Source organism: Phaseolus vulgaris, chromosome 11 (assembly GCF_000499845.2).
Source record: "Phaseolus vulgaris cultivar G19833 chromosome 11, P. vulgaris v2.0, whole genome shotgun sequence".
Taxonomy (NCBI): Eukaryota; Viridiplantae; Streptophyta; class Magnoliopsida; order Fabales; family Fabaceae; genus Phaseolus; species Phaseolus vulgaris.
The window spans coordinates 19058597-19078751 of NC_023749.2; the positions used below are offsets into that span (position 1 = coordinate 19058597).

Genomic DNA, 20155 nt, shown 5'->3' on the forward strand with positions numbered 1-20155 from the left:
TCAAATGTTATTCTCAAACAAATACATAATAAACTCTATTCTTCGTCTTTGCTAATCTATTCCTCATGCATATGTTTGACTTTGACAAATTCAAACTACCTTTTTTTTTCACTTTCAACAGACATGCTTGCAGGATTGATTGTTATAATGTGAAGATGACCTTCTGATTATTTTCTACATAAGTTTAGAGATTTGGGTCTTTGTTGTTTGTCCCTTCAAAGCTGTTTTTTTTATATATATAGAAACAGCTGCAACCCTATTTTTAATTATTTTAGTCAATTTCATAAGAATGTGATAAATCACGATCGAGAAAATATTAAATAATCTGATAATCAGGTTTTTGTAATTAATAATCAGGAGAACTGAAGTTATTTTATTGATCATATCTAATTGCTTGAATGTGTTAACCGACCTTTCTTATTATTTTTTTTTCTTTCTTTTTTGTATCTACCATTATTCTTGCAAGAAGTTGTATCATTTGACGATAGGGAAGATGATTGCATAAACTTTTTGAAGATACGAAGAATCTAGAGCATAAGAAAAGTTATAGTGAGACAAGAAAGAATTGTGTAAAAGACTCGCATATGCTATAGAAGACGTACATGATGGACAAAACGTAATTACTCATCTTTGAGAATGAGGGAGATAATTTTGAGAACCATGCTCCTCTGAAGTGAGTTATAAAGTAAATAATGTTAACAGTTACTTGAAAAGAATGAACTGTTAATGTTATTTAAGAATGCAAAACAAATTATAAATGTTATCATATTAATTAATCGTTAATTCGTTAACTATTAACTTTTTTTTATTTCATTAGCTGTGCAGATTATTGTAAAAGAATATTTAATAAATAATTGAGAGCAAGTTAAAGTAAATATAAAAGCTGAAAGTCTAAATATTAAGCATGCTTTAGCATGACAATTATACTGAATATTGTAAACATGCTGAGTGTGAACACTCCGTCTCACTTTAAGTTAAAATTTCTACCTGAAACCTAGTTTATAATCTGATTTTGGATTAAATTAAATAACTAATATAGATGTTGTTGTAAGATCCAACTTTGATGTTTAATATAGATAGTTGTAAAAGACTTTGAAGTTTTAAGATATGTTTAGTATATAAATTACAGTTTTAATTGAGTTAAATATGTTTTTACATTAAATAAAATTATCAAATAAAAACCAATGTTTAGAGAACAAAATAATTAGTTGCAATAGTAACTAAATTAGAGACCATTTTAGAAACTAAAAAGAAATTGGTTTCTAAATTAATTTCTATTGTTAAATGGTTTATAAATTGACATCTAATTAGCAATCAAAGTTTTAACTACCAATTATTTAGATTATAAATTTGGTAGCAAAAACCTTGATTTCTAATTAGATACCAATTTAGAAACCATTTAACAATAATAGAAACTTATTTAGAAACCAAAAATTTATTTAGTCTCTAAAATGGTCTCTAATTTAGTCACTATATCAACTAATTATTTTTTGTCTCTAAAATTGGTTTCTATTTCATGATTTTTTTGTAGTGTTAATTCATGAAATTTATATGAAATTATATTTTATTCTTCGTGTTAATGTGAAACTCCATTTGTCACAGGGAAAAATTGTTAACGTTGTTTGGTTCCAAAGATGTTTTACATTGTTTTTCAAAGTGTAAGGATTCAATGACTCTACAATTTTGGTGAAGGAATTTCACATTGAAGTTTAGGAACTAAAAAATACTTAACCCTTTAATTTTTTTAATTGTATTTTATAAACTTTAGTGCTTCTAAAAAAATATTAGTAATGTGTTTGTAAATCTGGTTCCTTGCGAGAACTTCCTAACTTAGCTTAGCTTTTTGAAAAAAAAAATTTGAGGAACGGAATAGAGGTAAATGAGTTAAAGTATTTACTTTATTTTAGTTGAGTTTGAAGTTTGGTGATATATATACTACTAGAAAATTATTAAATAAAAATCAATTTTAAAGATAAAAATAATAAATTATTATATTGACTAAATTAAATAATATTTTAGAGATTAAAAAAATTATTGGTATCTAAATTAGTTTCCATTATTGATAAATAATTTCTAATCAAATTAACTACCAATTATTTAGTAACTAAATTGGTATCTCAACCGTCGTTTCATTGGTTAGTAACTAAATTAAAATATATATATATATATATATATATATATATATATATATTTTAAATATGGTTCGTCCGTTGTTATATGTGTCATTTTTTGAAAAAAAATTATTTTTAAAGATGGTTTCAGGTGAAACCATCATTATATGTGGTTTTAAAAAAAAATTGTTTTATTTGATATATCTACACCTCAAACTTGCATAAAATATCAAATTTCCAAAAAATAAAAGCATTTAAATATGGAAAAATACATACAACAAATTATAACATTCTATAAAAAGTTTTGCTAATATATGAAAAAGTTCTAGGTCATTCTAATAATTTATCTATCCCAAGGTGTTATACATGGTTACAAAATACTTTGACCATGTTGTCCTCACGTACTCCTATGCTTCTGACCTAGCGGTTGTTGGTCATTGAAAAACTGTGACATTTGAATTCTTTTTGAATTAGTGCATGAATAATAAACCTTGAATTTTAAAGTGTTTTTTGTATTGAGGTATTACCTAATCTCAACCTTTATCAATAGTAGCTCACACAATAGTGAACATCCACTGCATAACATAATAACCGCACTCATAACTTTTAGATTGTCTGTTAGACAACCTGTGAAAATAAATGTATTAAATTAATGAATGAGACACATTAAATTGAGTGAACACATATACTTTAAATATCTTAAGGTACATCCAAGTGAATCTTTGTGCGTTTGCACTTCCCCTCCCACTTCACATGTTATATTCAAAGTAAGCACTGAAATAATAAGATTTCATGTTAGAATACATAAGATTATATAATATATAAGTAATAATAAATGTTAAATGAAATTTTCGTACATATCTATAATGTGTTTAAAATAAGTAGGGATTTCTTATGCAAGGAGCAAAACCAAGTCGTGGTATGATCTTGAACAGATATGATCAATAGTTGTCAATGACACCTATATAACAAATCAATTAGTTTCTCTTATTTCAATAATTTAGTATAACTTATTTAATAAATATGGACTTACTGATGGATGTAAGGAGCAAAATAAATTCGTTTTCCTCCATTCTTTAAGGCAGTGGTGATTGAATGAGTTGAGGGTCTAAAAACCCATATATATTGTGTTTCCCTTCATTGAAGCATAATCCACAAATATACCTAAATTTCAATAAGTTAGTACTAATATATTTAATAAATCAAAAGTATAAAGATTTTAATATTTGAACTTACATCATCCATAATTGCAGAACTGTTATGTTAATCTCTTGATTTTCGGATGCAAGGTCCAACAAATCAGACATGTGAAAGTACAACGGTACATCACTATGCCTTCCAAAAAGATTTGCATCCCATGAAACCTCTACGACTGTTGTATCTAGAGCTGTAGCAACTTCCACCAATACTGCCACATGATCATCAGTGGAGAATTTTTTCTTCCTCGTTTAAGATAGAGATCCTTTCACGAGCAACTACTCCGAGTTAACTGCTAAAATTCTTTGCATATGGCCTAGTGGCCACACCAGTGTTGACCTCAATAGACAATGGTATTTTTTTACCATCATTTATCTTCTTACTCATACTCTTTAATCTTGTGGGTCCTCTACCAGTTCTTGAATGAGGAACTTTGTCATCTGTCATGTTCTTGTTATCAAACAAATATGATAAACATAAAAAATATGAAATATAATAAAAATTATATATTGTAAAACTAAACATGAAACACATGCACATACAAATATATATTCCTTCGTCATGATCATTTCAAGTTGCATTTACAACATCAGCAACATCCTTGTACTCTTTATTGATCGTCGTTCTTGTAAGTGATTCAATCTTACAAATGTCATTATTTTTATCTTCTGGGTCATTATGTTGTTTTTTTCCATGTAGCACAACAAACCAGTGCTCAGACGTAGGATTTTGGATATAGAAAACTTGGGAAGCTTGATATGTCATTATGAATGGTTCGTCATGATAACCTATCTTTCGAAAGTCAACCAAAGTCATCCTGATTCTTCAACTCTGACACCAATCTTATTGTCAATCCACTTGCATTTGAAATCAGGTACAATAAACTTGGTATAATTAACTTCCCAAATCTCTACTATGACACCATAATAAGGCATTGATCCCACAACAAGATTTTGATCCTTTAAAGTCGAAAACTGCATAGACTCTACCTCCAAGGTGACTCCGTTATTTTTCATTGTACTCCTATCATCTCGAGACTTTGTGTAAAACAAACAACCATTTACTTCATAGCCAGAACAACATAAAACATCAAACTTGATACCATTTGCAAGTTATGTTAATGTTTCAGGTGTTAATGGATCATTCATGACTTTTTGCTTAAACCATGACATGAAAGTTTTGTTATGCTCAATTAACACCCATTTTTTTTATTGTCTTGGATTCTTATATTTGACAATCTCTTTGTGTGTATCTAAGTATGGTAACACTTCATCAGTGTTATTCAGGATATACAAGTGTACTTGCAGAACCTCTTCTCTAGTTTTGTTATGAAATGTACACCTTTTGAAGATTTACTTATATATCTACCGAAGTGCCAACATTTTTCAGGAACTCCTATAGATTTGGTTTTTGACAAGTACTTGAAACAAAACTCAATAGATTCTTCTGAAATGTAACTTTCAATAATGGAACCTTTCGGATGACATTGATTCTTCACATATCCCTTCAAAATCTTCATGTATCGTTCAACTGGATACATCCATCACATATAAACTGGCCCACACGATCTGAGTCGAGTAGAGTTGACCATGACCCATGTTGAGTTGATTTTGCTTAGACCCAAGTCAAGTTGAGTCAACTTGGGCCTAGAATGAGTTGAGTTAGAATCGACATGGGCTCAAGTCAAGTCGAGTCCCATTGTGCTCAAGTGTAACTCATACCCAAGTTGAACCGATTAAACTCGAGCGGAAGTTGAGTTGAGTTAGAGTCAGCTCAAGCCAAAAACCAACTCAACCCTAGATCAAGTTGAGTCGGACTTATCCCAAGTCAACTTGAGTTTAGTCAAAGTCAGTCCGGGCTCATGTCTAACTGAGACCCTCATTGAGCAGAGTCAACCCAGTCCCAGGACTAGACAAACGGGGTTAGGTATGGCCAATTCGAGTTGGGCCTCTATTGTTCTACAACATCGAGCCTACATCGGGTTGGGCCATGTTCAATCAAGTTAGGCAAGGCCTAGGTAAGATCGAGTCTAGTTGAGCTGAGTGTAGCTTGAGCCAAGTTAGGTCAGACTAGGTTTAGATGGGCCTAGGTGGCCAAGTCGAGTTGGCCTATTTTTGGACGAGACATTGGGCCAATATCAGGTTGGGGCCATGTCAAGCTAAGTTAAGTCGATCCATGTCAAGTCAAGTTGAGTCGACCTATTCCCAGGTCAAGTTGAGTCAGTCTAGCCCCGCATTCAATCCAGTTATGTTGGATCTAAGTTGGATTGATTCGATCAAGATTAGGTTAGGTTAGGCCAAGATCAAACTAAGTCCAACTAATTATAAATTGAGTAGAGCTCAGGAGGGATCAAGACAGACTGGACTAGTTGGACCGGTGTCCGATCAATACACACATCAGATCAATTAAGTCAATAACACATGAAATTTAATATAATTACATGAAATTTAATCTATTTGACAAAATATATTTAATCTAATTTAAATTAAATTAAAAAAAATCCCAAATGAATTTGATCTAATTAAAATAAATTTAAATTTTAATCAAATTATTTTGGATTTGGATTCCATCTTAAAAACACCCGAGAAAAGAGTCGATATATATCTCCATATTTTCATGGTAAGTATGGTACATCAGGCTGCTGTTTTAATAGGCCCCGCATAAAGTTGTGTGTATCCAACGTGTACCTGAGTTGTTCAATAATCTTGTTTCTTGGTTAAGAAAAATTATACTACTAGAATAATTCTCCATGAAAATACCCTCTCTTTACATATTTTATAGACCGTAATGTTAATATCAACTTATTACAGAAACAATTTTAAAGTTGGTTCAAACTTTTGACAAAGTTACTTTATGATGATTCCTACACAAAGTTGTTACTTCACTTTAAATAAATTTTGTTATGCCATATCCTTTTTGAACATTTTAATGAGCAACTCTTATAAGTATTTATATTTTTATAAACTTTTTAACTTGTTCCTGCCGTTTGACCTAGCGCAAAGCGTTGTCTCGTCACGATCTTCCTCACCAGCTTGACACCACGTGCCCTTCAAGTCCACACCACAGATTGTCTCTCTGAGAACCTGAAAACACAAGGTGGCACCTCTGCGGCCGGTGGCGCTCCGACGCTCAAGTCAGTGACCAGAACACCCAAAAACTGAGAGAAAACTATACTCTGTAGAACCGTACTAAAGTGCACTCAACCTAGAACAATGAGCCGTAATGAAAAACGTACCTCTGCAAATTCTGTTCAGTTTACCTTTATAGTTAGGTTTTTTCTCTCTCCAGGTAGTTATGCTTTGGACGCGTGGCTCGCATCCAACCCTGCACGTGTCACCATCTAGGCTGGGGTAGCAGGTAGTACCCAGCCCTACACGTGTCATTATCTGAGCTAGGGTAACTCGAGCGTCACTTCTATACTGCATCCAACCCTACACGTGTCATCATCTGGGTTGGGGTAACTTGAGTGTTATTTCTGTGTAGTAACCAGTCGCACGGCTAAGTCTCCTATTCAAGGAGTAATCTAGCACGTAATACACTCTGGAACACCACCTGACAATGCGAGTATCGGATGCAACAAAGTGCACCATCTCTGTGATATCGCTTGTCGCAAATGGCTCCTTCCTTATTGCTACGCCATTCATGTTCTAGCTTGAGGAAACCTTGCCACCAGCGAATGTCCACTCTGGGAGTCCTGCCGCTGATGGGCAACCTGTTCCCTTCAACCCACTCGACCTTCACGCCCCATGCTGTCGTAACAATCGTCTTACTGAACTTACACGCTTGAACGTATTCTTTTGAGCCTCCAGCAGCTTTAACTGAGTTCACTGGGAGGTTCGGCGATGTGCCCCTCGTGGCAATGTCAGACCACCTGATCTCCCATTATCTAACACGTCGATGACACACAAACCCGGCGACAAACGACCATGTTCACTATAGAACGCCGGTTCCATGAATCGGCGACTATGCTCACTTCTGAACTGTTCATCTTTCTCTCGTCCACGTGCTCTGCTGAGCACGCCCCACGTAGTCACGTGCTAGACACATCATCATACCCGATGGCCTGATCGGTACATAACTAATACTTCACCTTTTGACAACTTAAAAAATAATTTATCACTCCATAATTAAATAATATGGGTTAAAAAATTTAGTCGAGATATATTTTATAATTATGTAGTATATAATAAGAGTAATTAAAGTTTACTTATATAGTAAAAAAATGTATTAATTATATATACTGTAATTTAAGATGTCCGTAATTTAGTGGAAAGCAAGAATGGCGGAATTGAACAGTTAATTGTCTATGGTCGAAATGAGTAATATGTAGTAATTGAAAGGTGATCTAATTAAAGGTGTTGTGTTCCCGACACCATTGTTTCCTTGTCTACGTACCTTGAAGACCCTTTGAGGTATACTCATGCATGCATGGATGCATACATAGCACAAAAGCAGACAGACAAAACATATGGATCATTTCTACCTTTCTAAGCATCACAAACACAGACACGGGGAGAGAGAGAAGGAAATAAATGAAACAACACCTTTTTCTTCTTCATTTTTTCTTTTCATTTAATCACCTCCAGTAACCAGAATTCCAGAAAACAACCCACCAAGACACATCTCACCTAACAAATAATCAAATTCATAAATTTCTAATTTGGAATTCATATATGCATAAGGTCCGCATAGTTAATTTATGAAAAATATTATACATAGACAACACGGTTTTTCTATTATCATTAAAAAGTATATAAAAAAAATAGCATTTGGATCTTTGAGTCCGTACACAAAAGACTTTTGGCTCTCTATTTCACTTCATATCATGGTTCTGTCTTCGAATTAGATCTTGTTTTTCAACACTCCATTCTTATACTTTTCAGTGAGATTGATTTCACTCCAAACATATTCCTTTTTTAGTTTAGTCCAACAAGTCTCCTTCTTCTTTTTTCAAGATGAAAGCCTAAAAAATACTACACAAGAAAATACAGTACGCAAAAAACTATTTTAGATGTTAGTGACATTATTGAAGAAAAAATAGTAAAATCTTTAACACCCATGTTCAAGTATATGATATAGATTCTTTCAGAATTACTTGAATTTTTCCTGCTTGGATTTCAAATTTGTACCTATATATATAAATGTAGGAATGTTGTTAATAAGTTATATGAGAAAACAATTTATACCCAAGCACTTGGAAAAGACTAGGTCCTATGTATTACTAGGCCTAGTCACATCTCCAAATGTTTCAAAAGACCTTTATGCTTACAATTGGTACTGGTATAGGAGAAACATCTAATATATCATTGAGACATTCTACACTACTAACAAGTGTTATATGTTTTAAAATTACAGACTGACAAGTGTCCCAATTTTCTTATTTGAATTATTTTACTCATTTACTTTATTTTTATTTAATTTTCATGTAAACTGATATTAAACACTACAAGAAAAAAGAGATTTTAACAAAGGTTATTTAGCAGAGGTTGATATAATCATAGGAATTGATTTAATTAACGAAGGTTTTTTTAACATTTGTTAAATTTCAAAGGTTTATTTTAAAATATCAACAAACTAATGGAGGTTTTTTTTTTATCTTCGTTAAATTTCAAAGGTTTAATCTAAACCTCAGCAAAATAACAGAGGTTTTTTTAACCTTCGTTAAATTCCAAAGGTTTGTTTTTAAATCTTAACAAAATAATGGAGGTTTTTTTAACCTCTGTTAAATTCTAAAGGTTTTTTTCCTAAAACCTCAGCAAAATAATAGAGGTTATTTTAACCTTAGTTAAATTACGAAGATTTATTGTAAAACCTCAATAAAACACTTCATATTTTTCAAACTTCAATAAATGAATATAATTAAATCTGTTTATAAACAAATAATTAAGAACTACATAGTTTAATATATTTTATAACTAAATTCTCTAAAATTTTGAAAGTGTAACTTTACATTACATTACAAATAAGTTTTCTAAAGTTTCAAAAATTTATTTTAAAAACTCAGGAAGATAACCTTGGATAATAAGTATATCAACAACTAATCTTGGATAATAAGTATTTCAACAGTATTTGCATATTTTTTTATGACTGATGGTAGTTGGTTTATATAATTCCTAGTATTTTTTTGCTATGAGCTCATACTTCAAAAAACTTGACTTATTTTTTTTTTAGTTTTTGATGTACATATATTTTATGTGAAATTTTAGTTTTAATTATAATTGTTAATATTTAATTCTCGTAATTTTGCAATATTTTAAATGAAGGTCTTTAGTTTAAAATGTATCTAATAATTAATTCAATGTGAAAGTGAGAAGTGATAAAGTTAATTTCTCCTCGCAATATATTATTGCAATCTTTATCCAAGAACATACATGCCTTTGAAGCCCACATCTGATAGATAATGTAAATTTAGGTTATATAAAACAGTGATAAACACCAGTTTCTGTCGAGCTAGGTAATAGGAGCTTGAGACCCAAGTTGGAGCAGTAGGGTGATGGAAGAAGCAATATTGGAGTAAGAAGAAGATAGTGCCTTATTTTGTGTTTCTTATCCTTAGATATAATAGACATAAGTGTGGCTGAATTGTGATTTCTTGTTAGGACTGTCGTTGGCGACCATTGAGCTTGTGTCGGAGAGCAATGTGTCTACAGTGGAAGAGAGAAGTAAGAAGGATTGTTAGAGATGGTGGAAAATGGGATTGAAGGTTATTTTAAATGGCAAGTCATTTTATGAAAATTTTTGAAACTCGTGATATTTTACAGAGGTTCTTAAACTCATGATATTTTACGGAGGTTTTTAAACCCATGGTATTTAATGGAGGTTTTGAAACCCATGGCCTTTTACAGAGGTTTTGAAACTCACGGTATTTTACGGAGGTTCTTAAACCCATGATATTTAATAGGGGTTCTGAAAGACTTTTCTTGAGGTTTAAAAAAATTCTCGAGGAACACGTTCCATAGGGATGGTTTAGTGGGGGAACCCACAATCCTTGGTAAATGACTTAATAGAGGTTTTAACCCTGGATAATATAAAAATAAACCCCCGTTAAAACCATTTTTTCTTGTAGTGAAATCAAATCAAATTATTATACATATTCTTATACTTAGAGAATACTACTATTAGGATTTTTAAATAGTTGTTCATTGTGAGTTTGATATCGTCCTTAAGGACAAATTATTATTCCTGATTCAATACACTTGCTATAAAAAAGAGTCATTATACCCTCATGTTTTTGTTTTTAATTTCAAAGTGAGAATACTTAGGTTAAAGTAGTCATGTTTAAAATTTATTTCAAAATAGATTGAATATACATCAATTAGAAAATGAAAAAATTGATTTTGGTACTTTATTTTTTATTCATATCCAAGCTTTTAACTTTGTCATCCCAAAAATATTCTCATTGTCTTTTGTATCATTTCTAGAAAAAAAATTATATTATCCTGATCCCACATACTTTTCATTAATGCTACCCACATTATCTTACATATCATATTACATTTGGTATTCAGTTCAGGCATACAAAACATATTGAAGTGTTGTTTAGATTGTTTATGTTGAGCTTTATTAATCCTATCAATTTATTGCATAAGTTTCACACCCGATTAGCTATCCTACACTCATATTGATGCACACGTGAAACACAAGTTGCAAGATATTTGTATTTCTCTATGTCCTAAATTATATTTTGTGACCACATAATTCAACCCCACTATCCATATGAAAAATTCATTTTGATACCTACTTCTATTATTATATATAATGTCATATGCATATTTAATTGTAAATTCTTTAGAGTAATCTCTTTTGCATTTTATATATCTTGTCCCTGTATTGTTGATATATGTTGTGATAATTCTTGCATCAATAGAGTGATCTGAGGTATTTCTCACTCAAACCAATCTTTCATTCATTTCATTTTTCATTTCCAAGTGTTATTATTCTAAGAACTCATCTCTGACACCAAGGATTGTTTTAAGTTGGAATTATTATACAATTTGGGGTATTTTTTGGCATAAGATATTTCTCCAATTTCTCATGTCAAAATTTAATTTTAGTACCTCTTCCACACTCCTTGGTTTTCTTAGATGAACCTTCTTGGGAGAATGGTATAACTGATATAGGATGACATGTGGTCTTGTTTTTTGTGAAGTTATCCTTTTGTAAGGGTTAGTCTTTTGTAAAGTGTAACTTCTCTTTATATACAAGATTGTGTATAGGGGTTGGGGTGTCCCATGTACCCTTTTATTTATATATTTTTTTTTTGTGATTAAAAATAACACTCCCTTCATTTTCGGATGCATATCTCCATTTTCACTTTGCTAAAAGCGTCTCATTAAATAATTGTACTTCTTTTATGCCTAATCCTCCTAATTCTTTTGGTTTACTTATGTTCACCCATTTCATCCATGTTATTTTCTTTCCTTTTTTCTAAACCCCAACCCCATAAAAAAATGTCTTTGTATTTTTCTAATTTTCTTTACATAAGATTTGGGGCTTTGAATAAATAAATATTTTTGTGAGGCTAGTTACAAACTACCTTCATGGGGATGATTGTGTGAAAGTAAACATATTTGCTGAAAAACTGAAAATATGAATAACTTCATATTTAAGTTAACTCATCACATCAATCATAATCGAATGAAAACATTATCTAATGTCTAAGTTAAAAAGAATCATATGATACACAACTCCTTAATTTTTTTTTAGAATGATGATACTAATGTACAAATTATATATGTAACTAGACATATCCAAATAAATAGAAAATATCACACAAATATCAATGAAAAATTCAAAGTATAACTTAATAATCAAAGTATTTTATTGAAGAAACACAAATCTCATCTTAATACTTATGGCATAAATATAATCATATCATATTAAAAATATGGTACTAGAAACTCAAACAAAATGGAATAATTCATGAATTCGATGGTAATTAATCTGATTTGAACAATATGGCAAAATATTTTATTGATTTATAAATTACTTTTATAAAAATAATTATTTTAGTAAACATGTTTGTTTTATTAATTTATATCTTACAAGTTTGGAACTATTCCTTCAACTATTATCTAGTTATTTTATTACCTTTCATTTAATTCCATTTATCATTTGATATATTACCTTATCCTCTATCATAACTATATGCACGTGTCTTTTTATTTAATTATTTATTTATTGGATACTTTAAATATTTATTTATTAAATACTTATAATTTCGTGAATATATTATAAAAACTAGCAAAAATATATGCGCTCTACAATTTTATTACATTAAATATATATAATTTTATTATTTTTATAATTAATTAATTAAAAAAATAATACAATTTAATATATACATATAGTTTTATAATAATAGTATTAAAAAATTTTGTAACTGTTATTTTTAAGAATAAAAATTATTTACTTATTTTAAAATAAGGGAAGTTATTCAATTATTTATTTTATTAAATAAATAATAATATTTTTATCTGATAAATGTATAAAATATTATATATATATATACTAAAGAGTAAATTATAATTATTATCTCTAATTGTTATTTTAAAAAATAGTAAATAATATTATTTTTATTTTTTATAATTAATTATTAAAAAATAAATTATATATATAACCGTCATATATAAAAAAAGTATTTATTTATTTATTAAAGGATAAGTTATATATATTAAAAGGTTAATTATTATACATATATCGTTATTTTTTTTAAAAAGAAGGTATTTAGTTATTTTAAATAAAAAAATATTTAATTATTTATTTAATAAATAAATTAGTTTTATTTATTAAAGGATAAACTATATATATTAAAGGGTGAATTATTGTACATATATACCGGTATTTTTTAAAGAAGAAGTTTTAGTTATTTTAAAATAAAGAGGAAATATTTAATTATTTATTTTATTAAATAAATTATTTTTAATTTATTAAAGAATAAATAATTTAAATACGGTTTTCTTTTGACAAAAAGAAATATTTTTTTAAAATAATTATTAAAATAAAATATATTAAATTATAAAAATTTATTTGAAGTAATTATAAACTAATACTTTTTATAATTTTATTGTGGTCAAATCTTTTTTATTTTGTTGATGATTTTTTTATTATGAGTAATTATTTAAATTTAAAAAAGTAGTTATTTAAAAAGTAAAATTTGTAAGAAATTGTGTATATCTTCTTTATATATTATCATAGATTACGCTTTTAAACGAAAAATTTATAAGTTTTAAATATTTTTACAAAATTGAACTTAACATATAATTAAGTATTTACACTGAACAAGTAAAAACGTCAATAATATAACCTTTAAAATCATCATCACCACAAAAGTCAACAATATTACATACATAACAATATACAATATAAAAACTTTTATGTGTTCAGTCTATATAAATATAAATTGTAAATTTTACCAAAAAAAAAGACTATGCAAGATTGATAAAAGGTACACTACTATTCTCCTTACCAAGCTATGAAGAAAAAATGAATATGAGAAGCAGATTTTGTTGAAAAGTTCTTCGTAGTTTGGTAAGGTGGGTGGTTTAATTATTGAACCTTTTAGGTTCAGAAGGAGCAAACACCGTGGTTCACGAGAAGAATTAGATTCACCTAAAATAAGTTTATATATTTTGGAACATAGTTATCGATTGTATTTAATCATTGAAATTGTTATAGTTTGAAACCATAAAATAGGTTTAACCACTCAAATTGAGTTCTCTGTTATTTAATATAATTTATGAGAGATTATATTTATGTCTTATACTGTTATACTAAATATACTAAATAATATTTATATTTTTTCTAATTTTAAAATAGATATTTATCTATAAGATTCTTATCTTCTTTAAATTTTTTTAATAGATGATATCCACTTCATTTATATTTAATAAAGTGACGCTTTTCTTCCTTATTTATTTAAAATATCATATTACAAAAATCTAAATAAATAACTTACGAAAATAAATAAAAAAAAGATATTTTATAAACAAATAATTGAATAATTTAATTATTATATTATAAAAATATCATAAAAATAGTCTAACTTGTATTAAATTATTAACTTTCATAACATAAATTGTATAAATTGTATATGGTTGTGATTCACCAATATTTAAATGATATAGATGTTTGGCCCTTTTTTTTCTTATAAAAAGCGATAAAAGTCACTATAAAAAATTGATTTTTTATTTTTTTTGTTTTATTATTTTATTAGCTGACCTATCATGAAAACAAATGAGTTGACTTTTTCAAATTACTCATAAAATTGTGTCAACTAAAACTAACCCTATTTTTTAGTACGTGAGTTTGTATTATTGAAATAAATGTACGTGCGTAAATTACGAAGTTATTTTTTTAAAAAAATTATTAACACGTATAAGTTTACTCTTTTCTGTTTAAGCTATACTTTTTTATTTTAAATAAGTGAATATTAAAAAAACTCTTTTTTTTCTTGTACTGGATATTCTTCTATCACATCCTAAAACTATTAAAACCTAATTTACAATTTAATAAATATTGATAGCACATTATTATTTGACACATTTTTCATATATATATATATATATATATATATATATATATATATTACAAAATGAAATTTACTTTAGTGTTAAAATAAAAAATTAGTGTAATTTAAAATTATTATTACGATTTGGGAAATTTTTTTATTTATTATCTATTTGGATTAAGTTGTGGGTAGGGGATCGATTTTAAGAAAAAAGTTCTTAAAAGAGAAACAATTTGAATAGAATAATGAAGTTTTATCTATGGTGTATAAATTTTTTTACGGGTTGTGTAGAATTTGTCTGTCATTTGCAAACCTTTCCTTAATTATGTTAATTAAAATTGTGTTAAGGTAACACAACTTCAATGTAGAATAATATAACTAAAGTTGTGTCACTTATACACAAATTTAGTTTTGAATTCTTGTTATATTTTAAAAAAAAAAATTAGGTTAAGCCTTTTTTTAAAAAAAAAATCTAGAATTGGTTTTAATTTATTGGTTTTTAGAGTTTATAGTTGATGATTTGAAGACACTATGATTAGATTTTTTTAAAATATATATTATTTATGTAATTATGTTGTATTTCTTATTGTTTGAATAAAGAAATTTGTATTATTAAATTTAGCGAAACAAGAATAATAAAATAACGAACATTCATATAAATATTGATTGTTTTGATTACATAAATGAAAAAATATTTTCTATGGGAGGAAGTATCACATGGTGCTCTCCTTCTCAACCTTTATGGTCATCATGGGGGTGTAGGTTTGGTTTGTTGTAGACTATGGTCAGTAGGTTCCGATTGGTTTTGGTCAGGTGGTAGATTATCAAACCCATATGAAGGCAACGACGGACAATAACAATGCAATGATGAAAGCAGATGATATGCTAATGGAGGTGTCATAGTGGAAGTAGCAAATATGTTCGACGTCGCAAACATGTTTTGGTGTGATGCAATATGTTGGACGTTGCAGAAATCATAAACTTTATAAACCAATAACTAAAATCAATTCTTGATGTTTTTTTTAAAAAAAAGCTTAACCTACTTCTTTCCTTTTTTAAAAAATAAAAAAGCTAAACTGAAGTTGTACATAAATGACAAAACTTCAGTTGTATTATTTTATATTGAAGGTGTCACGTTGCACGACTTTAATTAACATAATTAAACAAAGTGACACATAACTTCAACACAACTCATAAAAATCATACATCATCAACATAATTTCATATTTTTGTACAAATCGTTTCTCACTTTGATGACTTCTCTCTTAATATCGTTTCTCTTAGTCTTAACCCAAATAGATAATAAAAAAAAATATAAATTAATAATAATGATTTCAAATTACACCAATTTCGTAGTTTGACCTTTGGTCATAAATAATCCATATATAAAGAATGAATTCATCTATTTAACACGACTCAGCATATTCACTCACTTATAAAGTCAAGAAGATGTAAAAAATGAAGGAATGAAATGAGTTTTTTTAATAAACTAAAGAGTAAAATAAGGCAGAATCACCAGCAAGTTATGAACTGAAATGGTATTCCCTGGTTTTCAATAAATGGGCAAACAAGTTTTGGAAGACATTTTTACATTCAGAAACCGGGCATAGCATTATCAGAATCTGACCCTATAAAGCACCTCACACAAACACTCGACTTCCACCATAGCAAGAACAGTGAGTTATCATATTAATCCTTCTTTTCATCAAGTGCCACAGAGCTGCCACATTAACATCTCTTTCCTTAAGGCAGAAGTCTCTTATAATATGAACGATTCAATAAGATTTTATTTTAATGACAACATGATTTTTATCAAAGAGAAACCACATATACATGTGTTTGGTTCCATCCCATGTCACCTGTGTCGGACCCAGGGACGAAGCCACTTGAGGGACACACTTTTCAAACTTTTATCAATGTAATATGATTAGTATTTTCTCCATAATAGCATGGTTTAAGATAGGAAATTGAATGCAACAGGGTTCATACAATATGTTACAGCATAGAGTGAGGAAATCCCTGTTTGCCGCACCATGGCACTGACAGAAACAGTTAATAACTGTTTTTCCCTCGGACCTCACAACACAACTAGTGACTGTGAAGCAAATGAAGTGAGGTGAGTCAGAGATTGATGTTGAAGCAAAAGAAGAAGCGCGTGGGACCCACGCAAGCCAACCACTGACTGTCCAACTTTTCCTGCATTAACTTGAAAAAGTTTGATTTCAACCCCTTTCTGCTTTCTCCCATATAAACCCCCTTCACTCCTCTGCTTTTGCCACTTGCTGTCTCCTCTCTCTCTCTCTCTCTCACTCTCTCAACTCAAACCTTCACACCCATCATCAGACACTATTCCACTCTCTATTTGCTTATTTGTTGATTACACACAACACATTTTCACATGGGTCTTTCCAAAACTACCACCTTTGCCATCCGATTCTGTTTTGTATTCTGATCGGAGATTAATTAATCACAGCCAATACTCTCAAATTCTGTCTTTTAATTGGTGGTGGTCATGGCGTATAACAGTGGAATGTCCAGCAAGGAGGGTGCTGAAGAGACCCAGCAGCACAAAGTGTTTGGTGAAAGTGAAGGCCAAGATTCGGAGAAAGAGAAGAGAAAGGGTGTGGATTTGAGCTCAGGGAGGAGACAATGGAAGCCAGTTTTTGATGATGCTTCTATCTCAGAAAGGCCTCTCAAGAAAATCCGCAGCCCCGAACGCCAAAATCCCAATCAACAACCTTCTTCATCATCCTCCTCTATGCTCTCTCTCCAACCTCCTTCATCAAGAATAGTGTTTCCTTTTGCTTTTGAAGGCTCTCAACACCCAATGCCATCATTCCCACACTCATTTGGAACCCCAAACTTGCCTCTTTTTCGTCCCCCTCTTCAGCCAACGCAACAAATGATATCGTTTGGATCCCAACAGAACATGGGGTATCCACCATTCCTATGCCCAGATTCCACCATATCAAACCAACCACAGCTCCAACAGCAGCAGCAGCAGCAGCAGCTTCTTCAGTATTGGAATGACGCACTCAATTTGAGTCCAAGAGGGAGGATGATGATGATGATGAACCGGTCAGGGCATGAAGGGAGACCAATGTTAAGGCCTCAAGGACAGCCTTTGAATGCCACCAAGCTCTATAGGGGAGTAAGGCAACGCCATTGGGGCAAATGGGTTGCTGAAATTCGTCTCCCTCGCAATAGAACTCGTCTCTGGCTTGGAACCTTCGACACTGCTGAAGATGCTGCTATGGCTTATGATCGTGAAGCCTTTAAGCTTAGAGGAGAAAATGCTAAGCTCAATTTCCCTGAACTCTTCCTTAACAAAGGTAAAGTAGAACCATCCCCACCTGCTCCTGCTTCTTCTTCCAACGAAGGTTCAACATCAACATCAAGCCAGAACACAAAGCAACCTGAGCCAGTTCCAGAAGAGACCAACACTGAGAGTGAGGACGTGCCACCAACTGAGACATTAGCAGAAGAGAATGCTGAAACCGAGGAAGGAGTTTCACAGCCTCAGGAATTGGTTTGGGGAGAGTGGTTCAATACAATTCCTGCAGGTTGGGGTCCGGGAAGTCCCGTGTGGGATGATTTAGACCCCAACAACAATCTTCTTTTGCATTCACAACTTCCCTTTGTGAATCCACCTCATCAAGAGTTCCGTCATGAAGCCGGTGCTGCTTCTCAGACACAACAAGATAACAACAACACAGAACCAGGTTCTTCCTCTCCCTCTTGTCCCATGAGGCCCTTCTTCTGAATGGTTAAGATTAAAATTCATGTCTAATATTAGAATCAGCATTAGAATCTCTTTGATTACTCCTTCTTTTGGATAGTGTTTGGAGAACTATTATAAAGTCTCATATTGAACAATTAAAGAAACTTTTTAAACCATACACCTCTCTTGCTTGATTCAGTTAACATTCACTTCGAATTGAGTCAGTTCGAAATCTCCTGCAGTTAGAGATTCCCATTAGTTTTCTTTCTTCTCCTGAACTGATAACTACAACCCCATCAGATATTCTATCTTGGTCGGTTACTGAAGCTTCGCCACATTCACATATGAGGACAAAATTGATAACCCCACCCCACCAACTTTATTTTGTTCTTACTGGTTGCTGATATTTTGAACAGCAACCTTTGAATCATAGATGTTTGAGGCATACAATTTTCATTTCCAGGAAACTTCTGCTTTGATTAGGCTTCATATTTTAAATGGCCTTTCAGCTTCAGACTCGTACCTTGTTCCTAGTGTTATAGTTTTTCTGATTTTGGGTTTCTTAATATCATTATTCTCTTTGCTCTTTTGTACTATTTGTTGCTTTTAACTATGCATGACCAAGAAGGAAACGTTTTTGTGATTTCCTTTTTAATGGTTCTTAGTTTATTCTTCAGCTTGTCCAGTTCATAGATAATTGGTGTAATGTTATGCCGACTTTATCGCCACACCTTCAACTCTTTCTTCTTTGGATTATATTATTTTATCTTATGTATGCTATCAAATTATTTAGTTATAATTTTATATTTTTAATTTATTAATTTATTGTATTAAGATTAAAGTAATATGTTTTATAAATAAAGTTAATAAAAATCAGTCTGCAGATACTATATTGTCGGATCATAAATAAGTCATTTAAATTCAAGTAACCATCTTATCAAAATTGTTTATACAAATAAGAATAAAAATAAGAAAAACCTACTCTTCCTATGAACATCCATGTTATGTTACTATTATAGTTTGGATTTGCCTTCATATTCATTCATAAAATAAATATAGTAATTATGTTATTCCCAATAGTGGACTAGTAAAAAAAGTTATTTTAATTTAATGATGTTAATTAAAAGTTGTTAAAATATCTAATTAAATCATTATTGTTTTACAAATTCATATATTAGATTAATCTATATTATAAAAAGATATGTATGTATTTTATATATTTTATAGTTTTTTAAATAAAAATATTTTAAAGTGATTATAATTTCGGTCTTTAAGTTTTATAATATACGAAGAAAATAAAAAATTTGAACTTACGGCTTCGTTTTAAATATTTAAATCTATCGCTATTAACCTAATCATAGTACTTATATTAGGTCATTATTTTTTTATTTAGAGACTAATATTTAATTAAAGATAATGATGTATAGTATAATAACTGACAAGAATCTAACTAGAAAGAAATTTGGGGTTTCAATGCTTTGGTCAATTTTTCTATTTGTCTTTTGATGGTTAGGACGGTGATGGTGGTGAAGGTAGGTATCTTAAAAAGGTTTTGAGAGCAATGAATATTGTAAACAAAAGCTATTTATGGACACCAAAATTAATCTATATCTAGTA

At 30.1% G+C, this 20155-nt stretch overlaps 1 protein-coding gene across 1 annotated transcript; it reads left to right on the forward strand.

Annotated features, from left to right (window-relative positions):
* Positions 1-16886: 16886 nt before the first annotated feature.
* On the forward strand, positions 16887-19266 carry LOC137832676 (ethylene-responsive transcription factor ERF054-like). Its single transcript, XM_068640980.1, has one exon. It carries the CDS (start codon positions 17330-17332, stop codon positions 18578-18580), a length of 1251 nt encoding a protein of 416 aa, XP_068497081.1. The 5' UTR covers positions 16887-17329; the 3' UTR covers positions 18581-19266.
* Positions 19267-20155: the final 889 nt, after the last annotated feature.